At 33.5% G+C, this 17,511-nt stretch overlaps 1 protein-coding gene across 1 annotated transcript in view; it reads left to right on the forward strand.

Annotated features, from left to right (window-relative positions):
* Nucleotides 1-223: 223 nt before the first annotated feature.
* Nucleotides 224-17,511, forward strand: part of RNF180 (ring finger protein 180) — a 181,657-nt gene continuing 164,369 nt past the window's right edge. The window contains exon 1 of the mRNA XM_047066629.1: nucleotides 224-358. Within this exon, the coding sequence (XP_046922585.1) occupies nucleotides 224-358 (135 nt within the window). The remainder of the gene's footprint in view (nucleotides 359-17,511) is intronic.

Raw genomic sequence — 17,511 nt, forward strand, 5'->3', positions numbered from 1 at the left:
GCTGGTAGTCACTAACAAAATTCATCATCATCATAATTGAATTTTCTATCCAGGACATAGTTTATAGAGTGTCCCTAGCCCAAGACCTGGTAGTAGGTACCTCAGTAAATAAGGATTATTTTTCTTCTGCTCCACATGTAGCTGATGTGGTGGTAAGGGTTTAGAAACTCAAGTTTATTCTGACACAGTTCAGCATTGAAAAAATGCATTCATTTTCCCACAGATGAAAAGAAATGAAGAATTGATAACTAAAAATCACAATCAAGAAGACATAAGTATTCTGCGTTGTTGGAAATGTAGAAAATGTATAGCAAGTTCTGGTTGTTTAATGAGATATCTTGAGAATCAAGTGATTACGGTGAGTACTCCAAACTTCAAACTATTTCCTAGTATACAAATGCCGCGAGCACGCCCACAGGTGCACACCTATCCCTTGACACCTGGCTTAACTTCTTTTATGTTCTTTTACCTCACCACTGAAAACATTTTCAAAGTGCTATTCAGAAGGCTTCCCATCTTCCACAGTTAAAATTAATTTTATTTTTAGCTGCTGACATTAACATGCCCTTAAAATTTTAAGTGCAGTATCATAGATGTAAGTTGAAGATAATTGTCAGTATTTTTCTTATTCCCACTATGAATGAACCTTAGTCATCATCACAAAATTAAATTCAAGATCCTAGTGAGAAATGGAAAACTTATTTTATTGTGTGTGTATATGTATAGTGTGTATATAAAATAAGTTTTATATATATATAACTGTGTATATAGTGTATATATATGTACACACATATATGTATGTGTTTAATATTCAGTATGGGCCTAGGAAGTTCATGTATAATTCAGAGTCAGTAGGAAAACCTGAATAATATTTAAAAGCGTTTAACTGGTCATCCTGGCAAAAATAAAGGCTTTTTAAGCAACAAAACTAAAAGCCCTAAACTTCTCTAAGAGCATGATGAAAGAGGCAGTATGAAAGAGGTGCAAACTAGATCATAATTCATAGACTTTATAGGAAGTTCTCCTTTCAACAAAGAGAGTGGCTGTAATCACCTGTCATTATTCACTTCTCCTTCTTCAAGAGATACTCGGGTTTTGGTTTTTGTTAGTTTGTTTTCTTTTTTCTTTCTTTCTTTTTTTTTTTTTTTTTTTTGCCTCAGCCATGTGTAATTATGATTATTTCCTCATAAGTCTAACAAATTAGCCAACTGGAACTGATAATAGTAGATCATTTTGGTTTACATACTTAACTACATAACAGATACTTTTTAAAAATTGACAAAGCATTTTAATTGGGAAAGAAAAACTGGTCATGCTAAGAGTATTTTGTTGGGTATAATTTACCTAGAGTAAAAAAAAAATTAAGTATGTAACTTCATGAATTTTTTCAGTCCTGCCATGAATCAGATCAAGGTCTACATTTCCATCATTCCAGAAAGTTCTCTTGCCCTTTTCCAGCCAATTCTCTCCTCTCCTTCTCACAGTACAATTACTATTTTGGTGTTTATCACCATAGATAGTTTTGCTTGTTCTTAACCTTGATTCATTCACATAGAATCAGACAGTATGTATTCTTTTGTACCTGACTTACTTTGTTCCGCATAATGTTTTAGACATTCATTCGTGTTTTGTGTTTGTAGTTTGTTGTTATTGTTTTTTACTGAGTATATGCTATTGATGAATATACCACAATTTATTATTTTTTTCTGTGAATGGGCATTTGAATTTTTAGTTTTGGGTTATGAATAAAACTGTCAGTATTTTTGTAAAAAACTTTCTGTGCTTGTGTTTGATATGTATTTTCTGGTGTATATGTAGGAATGAATTCTGGGGGGCACAGATTAGGTATTTTTTTTTAAATCTATTTAACAAACACTAGTATAACATGCTGTGTCAGGTATTGTTTCCAAATGCTTTACAAATATTAATTCACTTTACAGGCTTACAGATCTCAACTGTAATCCTAAAAGGCAGTAACTAGGCCTTCTCATGCCTGCTTTTTTTCATCATTCAGAATCTAAATTAGGGAGCTTTCCAGGGTTCTGCTGGAAAGTTAGTCACAGCTCCCTTCACTCATGTTCCAGGCTGCATCTTCCCAAACTTCATTGGTCAGTATTCCTTCCTGAATCATTAGAGTGGGTATGTTTTAATATTTTTTTTTTTAGAAACTGCTACTAGTTTTCTAGGGTGAATATTAATTTCCAACAACAATGATGACAATTCCAGTTCTACATCTTTGTCAACACTTGGTATTTTCAGATTGTAATTTTAGCCATTCTGCTAGATGTGTATTGGTATATCATTATAATTTTAATTTGCATTTTTGCATTTCCTTACTGATTACTGATGTCAAGTACCTTTTTTGTGTTTATTGGTCAGGCATTGTTATAAATGTTTTGTATTATTTATTGTTTATAGTTTATAAGAATAGATTGTCTTGAGGAAGATAATTTCCATTTCATAGATAAGGAAACTGAGGCACAGACAATTAAATAATTTGCTCCAGTTTGTACTTTTTCTAAGCATTGCAGCTACACTTGGACCTGACATTGAGGGTCCAAAGGGAGTACTCTAAACTCCACACTCACTTTGCTTCTTTGGCTCCTCCCTCAGGGTATCATGCAGTCTTACACTTTGTCAATAGAGTGGCTGCTGCTTCCATTTACCTGCAGAACTCCCAGTCATTAATTCCTTTAACAGTTATTTAATGAGCGAGAAAATTCTAGGTGCTACTTTAGGATGTATTGGGATGGGTTGTGGAAGAAACTGGTACGGAATACAAAAAATATTCTTGTCCTCTAGGAGCTTTGTTTTATTTTATTATTATTTTTTAGGAGCTTTAAACTGTAGTTCAAAACAGGTTAAGTGGTGTAGACTGATTTGATAAGTACAGTAACAGAGAGATGTGAACAAACTGCTGCCTGGGCTAGTCATGGAAGGCTTCCCAGAAGGAGAAAAAAACTACACCCACACATGCTTGTAAACCATAAAGTTCACCCATTGTAAGAATATGATTAAATGATTTTCAGTAAATATTTGTGTTGGGCAACCACCAACTACAGTACAGTTTTAAAACCTTGCCATTACCCCGGAAAGTTTCCTCAGGCCTATTTGCCTGCACCTATGCCCAGCCCCAGGCAACTACCGATCTGTTGTTCGTCTCTGTAGCTTTATATTTAAAATAAAATGTATATGTATACATATATATATATATATATATACACACACATATATGTATATATAAGTATATATACATACACATAAAACTATTGAAACTGTCATATTTATGTAAAATAATTTATATTCAATACATATTTATAAAAATATATATTCATTGTTTATGTAAAATAAAATATATTAAAATATCTAATATGCATGTAAAATAACACCTACATATGTAACATCTATTAAAAGCTAGGCTTAGGAATAAGTCAGTATCATTGTTAAGTCTGGAGAAAGGAGGAGTATGTAATCAGGGGTCCTGATGGGGCTTCTAAAGTGGTAATCGTGTTTGTCTTTACTAAACTGGGTAGTGGGTATATTGGTATTAGCTTCTTTTTCAGTCTTTCTTTAAATTATAGAAACACTTTACATTTTTAAATGGAAACATTTCATAAAAATATTGAAGGTGAATAAAAGATCTGTTTTAATTAAAGTAAATTATAAAATAAAATACTGGAATCTGAACATAATTTTATCAGATGCTGTGCTGAAAGAATGCTAAATTTGTTATCTATTATCTTTATTGCCTATTAAACTACAATTAAAAACATGGGTATAAAATAAACTGTGTTTATTTCTGGAAGTGTTGTGTTGTTTTAATTTCTGTAAATGAAATCACACTGTAAGTGGGTGTTCTTCCAGAAATTGTTGATTTTACTTAAATTATCACGTTCAGTATAACTACCACTTATGTTCACTTTTGTGTAATGCAGTATTCTGGTGTAATTCATTCCACCTTTGATAATTTGAGTTTTATCTTGTTTTGTTTTTAAAAACAGTGCTGTTATGAGCTTTCTTCTACATGTCTTGACACAGATATTTTCTGTTGTAAATATCTTTTGCCAGTTTGCAGGAGTGTATTTCTAAGAATAAAGTCACAGCATCCTAGGGTATGTGCATATTCCAACCTCACTGGGAGGCGCTAAACTTTTTTCAGATGACAGTGCCATGAGCAGTGGTTTAGCATTGCTGTCACTCCACATCCTTGCCAGCATTTAACATGTCATCTCCGAGGCCATTTGTCTTTTCTGTAAAATGTCTTCTTTTCTGCCTGTTTTTAGGTGGTTTTGCTTTGGTTTTTGAAAGTTCTATGTGTATTCTAAATACGAATACTCCGTTTTTTTATTCTAAATATCTTTTGCCAGTTTGTAGAAGTTGTATTTCACTCTTTGTGGTATCTTTTCATGAACAGAAATTCATAATATACTCTAGTTGAACTTACTAATCATCTCCTTTATGTTTTGTACTTTTTGTTTAAGAAATACTTCTCTGCCCTCAGGGGAAGATTTTTTTTTTCCCTTTCCTTTCACGTTGACATTAGCAAGTTTTCTTCTGTGTTCCTCTGAGCAACAGATTAATTGCTTGTTCACTCTTAAACTGAGGTTATAGCCCAACTTTATGTAGGTGTTCCCCTTTAGAATCTCCTCACCCTGAGCAAACCTCAGATTCTGTCTCCTGTCTTCATCACCCCACACAGATGTGAAATGGCCTTCAGAACAACCTAGAAGATTAAGAACCTAGGGAGACAGAACCTAAAGTCCATAGCTTTTGGCTTGAGAACCACACTTCTTTAGCCCTGTCCAATGCCAGGAAATGGAGGTTACGCTCTGCCTCTCAGCCCCCACAAAACTAAAAACTGGATACTGGGATCACAGTAACTTGTGCTGCAGAATAGTCAAATACCTTCAAAACAAAGCACAAATGCAGTCATCACGTATCTTTCCTAATAGTGATTGGGTATATCAGCTTGGTGGAAGCTAGGTATTTGTGGAACTTGAGCTGTAAGGGAACCTGGGACATTTGAATGTTAGTTTTCCAGCCACCAGCACTTAGGAAGGCATGCACCAGGGAATTTAGAATGGAATTTGGAGGCAGTCTGCAATGCCCACGTGGAGAAAAGGGGCTCCTACCCTACCCTTTAGGGCTGCAGCACATGAAATATAAGTAAGAACCAAAAGCAAAATAACAAAAACCCTAACAACATAAAAATAAAATGACAGAAATGCCCTCCATTTGTGAAGTCTTTGCCAGTGGCTAGGGATGGTGTCCTCAGTTTTAGTTTTTTAGCCAGCTTTGATGATACAGTTTGGACATGTTGAGTTTATATGGTCTATAGAACATTCCAATAGAGATTTCTAGGATTTTCTGAGGATGTGGGATTGAGAACATCTGCATAAAAATGTGGATTTGGAAGTCATTAGCATACAAGTGGAGAGTGTAGCTATGACAGTAGGTGAGCTCACCATGCTGAGTGTGAATGGGGTAAGAAAGAAGAGGGTCTAAGGGTATTTAAAGGATGGATGGGAAAAATGAAGCTCACAGAGTAGAAAAAAAGAGTAGCAAGAAAGGTAGGACTGAAAATCAGGATATAGTGTTAACAGAATTCAAAGGATGGATGTTTTCTAGGAAGAGAGATTGGCTAATAGCACTGGGTATTGTGGGGAGATATCGAAGAACAGACACTGGCTTCAAAGTACAGGTTGTACACTGCACAATTCCAGAGGGTGCTGGTCTGTAAAAGGTGCCCCCAAGGTTTGTGTAGAGGTGGCAGACAAACTGGTCATGTGTAGAGACCCTGCATGACAATTCACAGTGTACATTGGCTTTAGCAAAGAGGAGATCATTGGTCAGTGTTCATTATAGTTGAGAGAGTTGTGGCGACAAGTACCAGCTTCTAGTGAGTTGAGGAAAATGGGGACTGAGGAATAATCCAACACTTAAAAGCATTATAACTGAAAAAGTCTGACTCTTTTTGAGCTACATTCTGTGAAGTGTTTCAGCTTTAAAACACCGTTGCCAGCACCAAGGTGGCAATAACGTAATCACTGAGTGTTGAATTGATTATTGGATTACACAACTCTTCCACCTTTTTGTGGCTACATATTTTGCTCATTTTCCCTCTGACTTTATTAATCTTAGGATATCTTTCCTTCAATGGCTATCATATTGAAATAAATCATATTTATATTGTTTATTACATTTTAAATATTTTTATGTTCCCTTAGTGGCAGCAGATATTTCATACTCAGTTTCCACACGCTACAGACTTCATGGAGTCCTCTGTACAAGTTCATTTTGAAGTCTTATTACCCAGTGTGACTATCTGGAGATACGTCTTCAGGAGATAATTAGGATTTAAATGAGATCTTAAGGATGGGGCCCTAGCCTGAAAAGACTGTGGCCTTATAAGAAGAGGAGAGAGATGTCTCTTTATGTCCACCGTGTGAGGCCACAGTTAGAAGGCAGTCATCTACAAGCTGAGAAGAGAGTTCTTACTCCTATCTGAGCTTGCTGCCTGCCAGTGTGATCTCAGATTTCTAGCTGCCAGAAGTGTGAGGAATAAATGTCTTCTGTTTAGGCCACATGAGCTGTGTGGTATTTTGTTGTGGCAACTCAAACCGAGTAAGACACAACAAATAGTTCATGTAATAGACACTGGAAATTCAAACAAGAAGAGAGAGATGCCTTGTCCTTGTGAAGCTTTCAAGATAGTGGCTTTTCTGCCTGTTTCAGTGGTCAATCATAAATATTTATTGGCCATGTAAGTGGCAAGAAGAAAAAGTATTGGGAACCTTAAGAACAGTATGTAGACAGAATTGAAACTGCTTGTAACAGGAAGGTAGAACATTCTAAACTTTGAAACCAGCATGTTCAAAGACCTATGTTGGAGAGAACGTGGTGTATCCATGAAACTAGAAGATTTCCATGATTGGAGTTGAGAGAGCAAGAGGAAGTTTTGGCAAGATTTGAGGCAAGAAAAACAAGTTACCAGTTAGATCATTTATGGTCTTGTAAGCCAAATTAAGGACTTTGATTTTTATTGTAAGAGCTGGAAAGTTACTGAAAAGAAGTGATATGACCACTGAATTTTAAAAAGATCATTTTGGCTATTGTGTGAAGAGTGAATTTTTAGAAAGTTAGGCAACAACAGATGTGGGGAGACTGCCCTTAAGTGAGTCTTTTAATATTTTTTTTCATTCATTCCGACCTTTTGAGTTAAAAAAAATGTTTTTTTCACCCTGAAGTATCTTCTCAGAGTCCAAATAAGAAACAAAGGGCAGTGTAATAGAATTTGGTTCTTTTACTTTTGTAACACTTTAAATATTCAGTTAATAATGTTAATGTAAGTGACATGTTTGTTACTGTCTTTTCCTTGTGTTTATAGCAGTAATAGTTAAGTGTATAGTTGGCTCACTTTTAATAAATTAGCTGAGGGAATATTACAGCTAACATTGGAAATGCCAAATGTTGAACATTTCTCAAAACATCTTGGAATATTAAATTGTCTATGTCAACTTTTTACATTTAACCTGTTCTGCTTGATTAGCATCGTAAAGATCATTAAATGATAAAAAGATAACACATACAATTTATAATTTTAAAATTAAATGAAGTTCTCTGTATATACAGCAACAAGAAACATTCCCTACTTTTAAAGCACAAATTAACAATGCCTTAGCTCCCCCTGCTGCTTGAAACTAATTATTTCATTTATGAAATATTTTGTCAACATTTTTCTGACAGCATTAAGTGAAATTAGCTGTTAACTTTTCATTCTTTCCTCATGTATAAATTTGGGACATGAGAAAACTGTCTAGTAAGGTTTTATTAAGTCCTAGTGATACAGTTTTTCTAATATTCAGTTTGATTTTTTTCTAGGAGATAACATCTCATGCTATTACTTGAAAGGTATTAAATTCCTGAAATTGGAATCCTTCCATTTTGTCATTTGTCTTAAAATACGTTCATTAGAACTTGTCTTATCATATAAACTTGTATGATTTTTAAAAAATTAGATGATTGTAGATTTATAAACTAAACATAATATAGGGGCGCCTGGGTGGCGCAGTCGGTTAAGCGTCCGACTTTAGCCAGGTCACGATCTCGCGGTCTGTGAGTTCGTGCCCCGCGTCGGGCTCTGGGCTGATGGCTCAGAGCCTGGAGCCTGTTTCCGATTCTGTGTCTCCTTCTCTCTCTGCCCCTCCCCCGTTCATGCTCTGTCTCTCTCTGTCCCAAAAATAAATAAACGTTGGAAAAAAAAAATTAAAAAAAAAAGATGACTTTGTCTATTCGAATTTGTATTCTTGATAACAGCTTTTTAAAGAATTCATTGCTTTTAGACTACTCTGAAGATCTCTCAGCTCCTAATGTAAGGGGCTAATGTGTTTGAGTATGGATGTTTGTGAGATTAATTATATTCTACAAAAATGTCATCCTTAATTTCATTTTGTTTCTAAGGCAAAAATATTTAGGTAAAGCTAGACTGCTTATTTTTATGGAGTCACTTCCAAATAGTTTCCCAAAGTTCTTTAATAAAGAGATTTGTATAGTCCGCTTAAATTTGTTATGATGAGCCTTGGCTCATATATGATCAAATTGTTAAGAATTCAGGTTCTTAAATGTATTTTCTTTAAGAATACAGAAAGGGAAAATGGGCACACTATCTTTGCACATTTGTGTCAGTCTTCAGTAGTTTGAAGGAACTACTTTAAAAACTATAGGGCTCAGAAAGGTAAAGGTAATAACTGCAGTGAAAATTCTAAAAAATTGAGCACAGAATAGACTTTCTTTCATTCATCAAGCATTTAGTAAGTGCCTGTTGTATTTCAGGGGCTGTCTTTTTATCTGAAGATGCAGAGAGGACTAGGGTAGTATATGTCCTATGAAGCTTACCAACAAAATTGTATGATTCACAAGTGTTTCTTAATAACTTTTCTTAAGGATACTTTCATATTTTTTAAAATCAGTTTTATTTGTGTGTAACTTACATGTAATGAAATGCACACTTGAATGAGTTTTGACAAATGTATACGTATTCATGTACCTGCAGCCAACGTGTACAGTATTCAGTCTTTTCCAGAGTTTCTATATATAGAAATTATATGTGTAGAGAGAAACTATATATAATATATATATATATATATATATTATACACACACACACACGGAAGCTATATGTGTAGAAAGTACACATATATACACATACACAAATATATATGTATATATATTTAGAGAGAGAATATAAGTATATTCTTTCATATATAGTTTTTTTATGCTCAGGATAAGTTTTTGAGGTTGATTGACATTACCACATCTATCAGTAGTTGATTTCTTTTTATAACTGAATATTCTCTGTTATATGGATCCTATAGTTGTTTACTGTAGGGATGCCATAGTTGTTTTGGGACGTTTAGGAGGTTTGCAGTTTTGAGCTATAATAAAGTTGCTATGAACATCTGTATGCAAATCTTTACGTAGACATATATTTTCAGATCTCTTGATTATTGCTAGGAATTGCTAGGTCTTGTGGTAAGTGTAGGCATAGCTTTTTAAGAAACTGACAAATGGTTTTCTAAAATGACTTTGCCATTTGCCATTCCCACTGGCAATGTATAAGATTTTCATTTGCTCTTTGTCAGTACTGATATTGCTGGTTCCTTTTTTCCTTCTCCTCTTCTTCATCCTCCTCCTCTTTTTCTTCTTTTTTAGCTTTTTTAATAAATGTGCAGTGGTATCATTGTGCTTTGAATTTGCATTTCTCCAGGGGCTAATGATGTTCTGCCTTTTTCATGTGGTTTTAAGCACTAGTATATCTCCCTCTGTGAAGTGTCTGTTAAAATCTGCACTCATTTAGTATGGAAACCAATTTGACAATAAATTTCATATATTGAAAAAAAAATCTGCATTCATTTATTTTTTAATTATGTTTTCTTCTTACTTGGTTGTAAGAGGTTTTTTTTACATACATATTCTGGCTAAAAAGTTCTTGTCAGGTATAGGTTTGTGTTTTCATAGTGACACCTTCAAACAGTAGATTGTTTTCATTTTGATGAAATCCAGTTTATCATATCCTCTTTTCTATGGTTTGTGTTTTTGTGTTCTCAGAATCCTTCTCCTATCACAGGGTTTCAAAGGTTTTCTCCTCTGTTTTCTTCTAGACACTTTACAGTTACAGCTTTTACTTTTTAGAACTCTGACCCATCTTGAGTTATTTTTGTGTGTGGCGTATGGTAAGAATCAAGGTTTTTTGTTTTGGTTTTTTGGTTTTCTTTTAACCTCAGTTGTTCCATCACCAATTATTGAAAAATCTTTTCTCATTACATTGAAATATTTACCAAAAATTAATTGACTCTATATACAGGTCTATTTTTGGACTCTATTCCATTGATCTAATAACTGGTGAGATTAGATAATGTATGGCCTTTACCTTTCTTCTTCTATTGCAGAATTTGTTGGGGTGTTTTAGGTCAATTTTCATTTTCACATAAATTTTGTAATCCATCAATTTTAATAAATAGATCTTCTGTGATTTTGAGTACGATTGTGGTGAATCTGTGGATTAATCTGGGAAGAATTGAGATCTTGAAAACATTGAGCCTTCATGGTATATTCCTTAGTTTAATTAGGTCTTCTTTAATTTCTTTGTATAGTATTTTGTAGTTTTCAGTGGACAGGTCTTAATTATGTTGTGTCAAATTTATACTTACGTAGTTCATGTTTTTTTATGCTATTGTAAGTGATACTTTAAACATTTTCACTTTTTATTTGTTAATATACAGAAATGTGATATACAGAAATTTGTATGTTGATGTTGTATACTGAAATTATGCAGATTTTTAGGCAGCTTTTTTGGTGAATTCCTTAGTATTTTTCATAGTATACTGACTGTGAATAAAAAAGTTACTATGTTCTTTTTTAGAAATTGTACTAAAATATACATAACATAAAATTTACCACGAGGGATATTTAGTACATTTGCAGTGTTGTGCATCCATCATCACTGTCTAATTCTAGAACATTTTCATCCTCCCAAGAGGAAAGCCCATACTCATTAAGCTGTCACTCTCCATTTCCCCTTCCCCCAAAGCCCAGGCAACTACTAATCTGATTTATGTCTGTAGATATGAATATTACGTGCAAATGGAATCAGACACTATGTAGCTTTTTGTGTCTGGCTTCTTTTACCAGCATTATGTTATCAAGATTTATCCACGTAATAGCATGTATAACTATTTTATTTCTGTTGAAGCTGAACAATATTTCATTTTATGGATATACCTCATTTTGCTTATACATTCATCAGTTGATGGATACATGGGTTGCGTCCACCTTTTGATTATTGTTATTAGTTCTGGTAAGAACATATGTGTACAAGTTTTTGTTTAAACACCTATTTTCAGTTATTGTGGGTATACACCCAGGAGTAGACTCGATAAGTAATTTGGTAATTCTGTTTAACTTACTGAGAAACAACAAAGTTTGTTTACACAGTGGCTGCACCATTTTACATTCCCACTGCAAATGTTTGAGGTTCCATTTTTCCATGTCCTCACCTATGCTTATGTACTTTTTATTTTAATATTTTTTTTATTAGCCATCCTAGTGGGTGTGAAGTTGTATTTTGTTATTTTGTTTATTTCTAATCTGTGTGTCTCTTTTCTTTTTCTTGCCATACTCTACTAACTTGGAACATCAATACAATGTGGCATAGAAAAGAGTGAATTGTATATGTACACCACATCTTTATCCAGTCATCTATCATTCAACACTTAGATGGCTTCCATATCTTGGCTATTGTAAATAAGGCTGCAATAAACATAAATGTGCATCTGTCTGCTCAGATTAGTGTTTTCATTGTTTTTGGAGGGAGGGAAGGGGAAAATATCCATTAGTGGAATTATTGGATATATGGTATTTCTATTTTTAATTTTTTGAAGAACCTCCATACTGTTTTTCATAGTGGCTGTGCTAATTTAGTGCACAGTGCACTAACAGTGCACCAGAGTTCTTTTTTCTGCAACATCTTTGTCAACACCTGTTATTTCTTGAGTTTCTGATTTTAGCCATTCTGACAGGTGTAAGGTGATATCTCATTGTGGTTTTGATTTGCATTATTGATAGATGTCAAGCATCTTTTCATGTGTCTGTTGGCCATCTGGGTGTCTTCTTTGGAAAAATGTCCATTTGTCCTCTGCCCATTTTTTAATTGGATCATTTTGGAGGTTTTTGGTGTTGAGTTATATAAGTTTTTTTATATTTTTTGGATATTAGCTCCTTATTGGATATACCATTTGAAAATCTCATCTCCCATTCAGTAGGTTGCCTTTGGGTTTCATTGATGGTTTCCTTCACTGTGCAAAATATTTTTATTTTGATGCAGTCTCAATAGGTTTTTTGGGTTGTTTTTGTTTTTGTTTTTGTTTTTGTTTTTGTTTTTGTTTTTGCTTTGTTTCCCTTACCTTGGTAGACACATCTAGAAAAAAGTTGCTGTGGCCAATGTCAAATTATTACCTGTGTTCTTTTCTAGGATTTTTAGGGGTTTAGGTGTCATATTTAGGTCTTCCATCCATTTTGAGCTTATTTTTGTGTATGGTGTTACAATGTGGTCAAGTTTCATTCTTTTGCATGTAGTGTCCAGTTTTCCCAGCACCATTTATTGAAGTGACTGATGAGATCTTGCCATTTGCCATAGCATGAATGGACCTAAAGGGTATTATGCTAAGTAAAATAAGTCAGACTGATAAAGGCTAATACCATATGATTTCTCTCATATGTGCAATTAAAAAAAAATGAATAAATAAAAGGCAGAATCAGACCCATAAATACACAGAACAAACTAATGGTTGCCAAGAGGGAAGGGTTAGTGGGACAGCAAAATGGGTGAATGGGAGTGGAAGATACAGGCTTCCAATTATGAAATGAATAAGTCACAGGGATAAAAAGGTACAACATAAGGAATATAATCAATGATATTGTAGTAGTGTACCAGTGACACATGGTAGCTACACTTTTGGTAGCATAGCATAATGCATTTTGAATCTCTGTGTTGTACACCTGAAATTAGCATCATATGTTGTCTATACTGAAATGAAAACATAAAAAATGCTAGACCCAGAACTGTAACTAGAAGGAACAGGAGCACTGAGATAGCTAAACCCCTAAGACACCGGAACATAGTGTGTGCTAAGACTGACAGAGCTAGGAAAGGAAGATAAATGTGAAGTAGGGTATAGCAAGGAAAAGCTGGCAACCTAGAAGATGAATAGAAACCTAAGCCGCTTTCATTATCTCTGTTCTTGATATTGTGAATATGTGTCAGAAACTATACCCCTTCATCAAAGAGTTAGATACACATCTGTCTGGTCGAGGAGGTGGAGAAGCTGAACTGGGATTCAGGGGAAGATGGGGAAGTTTGAGGTTTGTTGAACGGACTATCCCACTTGAACAGGGTGAGCCAGCATGAGAAAATCATGGGAATGGAGAACAGATTGGGAAGTGGGGAGGAAAGTATTGACTATGAAGGGCCAGCATGAAAAAATTTGAGGAAGATAGTGGAACTGTTTTTGTATCTTGATCATAGTTATGTATAATCTACCCTATGCATTTCACAAAATCCAGGGAACTGTATACTACAGAGTAATTTTACAGTACATAAAATGTTTCAAATGAAGGTGAAATGAAAACTTTTTCATAGAAACATGTCCTCAAAGTACTCATCACCAGTAAATTTGAACTATCAGAGGAAGTTCTTCAGGTATTAGGAAAATGTCATCAAATGGGATTTGTATCAGTACAACTGAATAGGGTGATCTTGAAACGGTAAACGTGTTGGTAAATGTACATATCCTTTTAATTTTCCTTAAAGGACAATTGTTAAAGCAGAATGTTAACAGTTTATCGTGTAATTGATAAATGCAAAAATAAAATGTGTGAAAACAATAATACAAAGAATAGGAAGCAAAAAATCAAAGTATACTGCATAAGTTTCCAATCTGCACATACTGTCATATATTATAATTTAAAGGAAGACTATGATAAATTAAAGATGCATATTGTAAACAAAAGAACAACCACTGAGGAGGAGAGGAGAAATAATTAGCTCTAAAGAGCCAACAGTAAAAGACAGTAAAAGAAGAAAAACAGAAGAGAGATCATGAGACAAATAGGAAATAAGATACTGAATTTAAACTTGAACATATTGTTATTAACATTAAATGCAAGTGATATACATGCTTCAATTACAAATTTCAAACTATATGTTTTTATAAGAAATTCACTGAAATATAAAATGAAATAATAACACATTTTTATCATCCCAACATAAATCAAAGGAGAACTGGAATTGCTATATTAATATCAGGCAAAGTAGATTTCAAAACTACAAATACTATTAAAAATAAAGAGATAATTTTCATAATTATGAAGTAAGTAATACGCCAGAAATGCATAACAATTTAAAGTATGTATGTAACTAATATCAGAACTTTAAAATACTTGAAGCAAAAGCTGACAGAATTTAAAGAGTAAATGTATAAACCCATAATTATAATTGGAAATTTCAGGGTTTGTTTCATAAACAAATATTCTTCATATTCTGTAGAGTAAGAATATTCTACATATTCTGTAGAATAAGAAGACAGAAATTCAGTAAGAAAACATTACATTTAGACAACACAACTGACATTTATGAAACATACCCAACAACAGCAGAACAGGTATTTGTTTAAAGTGCAAATGTAGTATTCTTCAAGATATACCATTTGTTGGACCATTATTTAGATTTTAAAGAAAGTAAGTAATACCACATATGTTCTCTGAGGTACAATGAAATTAAATCAGAAAACAATAGCAGAAAGTTATCTGAAACATCCTCAAATATTTGCACATTAAAAAACATACTTTAAAACATAAAGTCAAAGAAAAATTAGAAAATTAGAAAATACTTGAAATTGAGAGAAAAGGAAAATGCATAAGCCATATATTGTAGGATGCAGATAAGGCAGTCGTCACAGGAAACTTTAGAGTGTAAGTACTTCTATTTGAAGAAAGGTCTAAAATCAATAATGTAAGCTTCCAGCTTGGTAAGAAAGCAAGAAGAGCAAATTAAATCTTACATAAGCAACAGGAGGGGTGTCTGGGTGGCTCAGTCAGTTAAGTGTCTGACTTCAGCTCAGGTTGTGATCTGGTGGTTCACGAGTTCAAGTCCCGCTTTGGGCTGTGTGCTCACAGCTTGGAGCCTGGAGCCTGCTTTGGATTCTGTGTCTCCCTCTCTCTTTGCTCCTCCCCTGCTTGTACTCTGTCTCTCTCTCAAAAATAAATAAACATTAAAAGAAAAAAACCTGAAAAAATTTTTTTAAAAAAGTAAGCAACAGGAAGAAACTAACACCTGTCAGAAGTTAATAAAAAGGAAAATAGAATGAAATCAAGAGATATATTTTTAGACAATGACATTAATATGTCACTAACTAGACTGAACAAGAAAATACAGATAAAACACAAATGACTAATATTAGGGAAGAAGAGAGACATCATTATAGAGGCACTGACCTTAAAAGAATAATAATAATGTAGTGAAAAATTTTATGAAAAAATTTGATAACCTAGATGGAATAAAACTTGAAAGAGATACAAATTATTTAAATGAATCAAGAGAAAATAGACTTTACGCACAGACCTACATCAATTAAAGGAGATGAATTTGAGATGAAAACCTGTACCCTCCAAAAACAAACAAGTATTCTTTTTTTTTCCCCATTCTTATTTATTTTTGAGAGAGAGAGAAGCAGGGAAGGGGCAGAGAGAGAGGGGGACAGAGGAAAAAAATAGATACTATTAGAAAAGATATCCACACATCAACACCTCTTATGAAGATAGTCTCAAAAATATTTGATAAAACATTAGTACAATTTAGTAATATATTATCATATATTTAGTAAATGCTAAGGAATTTACAAAAAACCAGCAAGGAGTGAGTTTAGTACGTTTGTAGACTATAAGGTCAGTATGGTAATTCAACTCTGTTTACTAGTCACAGAAGACTGCAGTAAGCAACTGGTAAAACACTTTATGGCAGCATCAAAAAACATGAACAATTTAGGAATAAATTTACACATTATGTAATAAAAATTAGTTTATCATTTATAAATCAATCAATATTATTCAGTGTATCAATGGAATGGAGAAGAAAAAAATGAACATTTTGATACATGTGGCAAAATTATTTGATAAAACTCAATACCCATTCATGATAGAAACTCTCAGAAAATGAAGAAGGAAAATTTCTCAACTTGATAAAAGGCATCTGTGAAAAACCTACAGCTAAACTCAGTCATTGGTCAAAGAAACTTACTTTACTCTCTGATTGAGAGCTACAGGGCTTCATTCTCACTGTTTTTTTTTTTTTTATTTTAAAAATTATTAAAATTTTTAAATTTACTTTTAAGTTTTTATTTGAGTATAGTTGACGCACAGTGTTACATTTTTAATTTGGATAGAATTTTTATCTCTAGATATACCATTTGTTTGTTGTTACTTTAAGACTTTTCTGTTTTTGTTTTATTCATGTTTTACTTTTAATGCTTGAACATATTTATAATAGCTGGTTTAATGTCTTTATCTGCTTATGCAGTCATTTCCACTTTTTTCTAGGTTTATTTCTGTTGCTCGATTTTTTCTGTTCATTATGGGTCATTTTTGCTTTGCACGTATCTAGTAATTTTTTTTGTAAGTTGGACATTTAGTTTTAATATTGAGTGTCTGGATATTATTATCTTCCTTTAGAGAGGTTTTTAGCAGGCATATAAATTACTAGTGATTGACTTTGATTCTTGCAGGCCTATTTTTAAATTTTTGTAGGTTGATTTCTAATAGGCTTTATTCTAGGGCTAATTTAGCTCTGCTCTTATAGCAGGACTCTTTAGAATCTACTAAATACCCAAGATGTTCATTGAGATCTTGCTACTCTGGCTAATTGGAGCATGAATATCTTCCCAGCTTGCTGTGATCCCTGTGTGAGTAGTTAAATTTACAGTTCACTAGCAGATGCCTTTTCCTTGGTAAATTTTCTTTATCTGGTTCTCTGGTATTTCACCCAACATGTGTTCATATTGGTATTCAACCAAAGATTTAAAGGAATCCCTGCAGTTCTCTGGAATTTTTTTCTATCTGTAGGCTTCTCCTTGCCAGTACATTGTCTATAAACTCCAGCTATTTAGCCTCTGTACACTTAGATCTTCATTTTATCAGCAAGACTTCTTTTATGTTCTTGGCTTCCTCCTCCCTACATCAAGATTCTAGAATTTCCCCAGGGCAGAAATCAAGGGTGATTTTTAGGCTCCCCTCATTTATGTTTCTCCTCTCAGTGTTCACAGTCCTGCCATTTATTTTGTCCAAGGTCTTATACAATTTTTTTTTAAATATATTTCCCTAGTATTATCTATTATAATGCTGAGAGCATATCTAATTCCACTTACTTTAGGATTGCCAGAATCAGAAATAATCAATTTATTTC

This window comes from Lynx rufus, unplaced genomic scaffold (assembly GCF_022079265.1).
Source record: "Lynx rufus isolate CCGP_SWC_20201006 ecotype Redwood Valley unplaced genomic scaffold, mLynRuf1.p SCAF_1, whole genome shotgun sequence".
NCBI classification, from domain to species: Eukaryota; Metazoa; Chordata; class Mammalia; order Carnivora; family Felidae; genus Lynx; species Lynx rufus.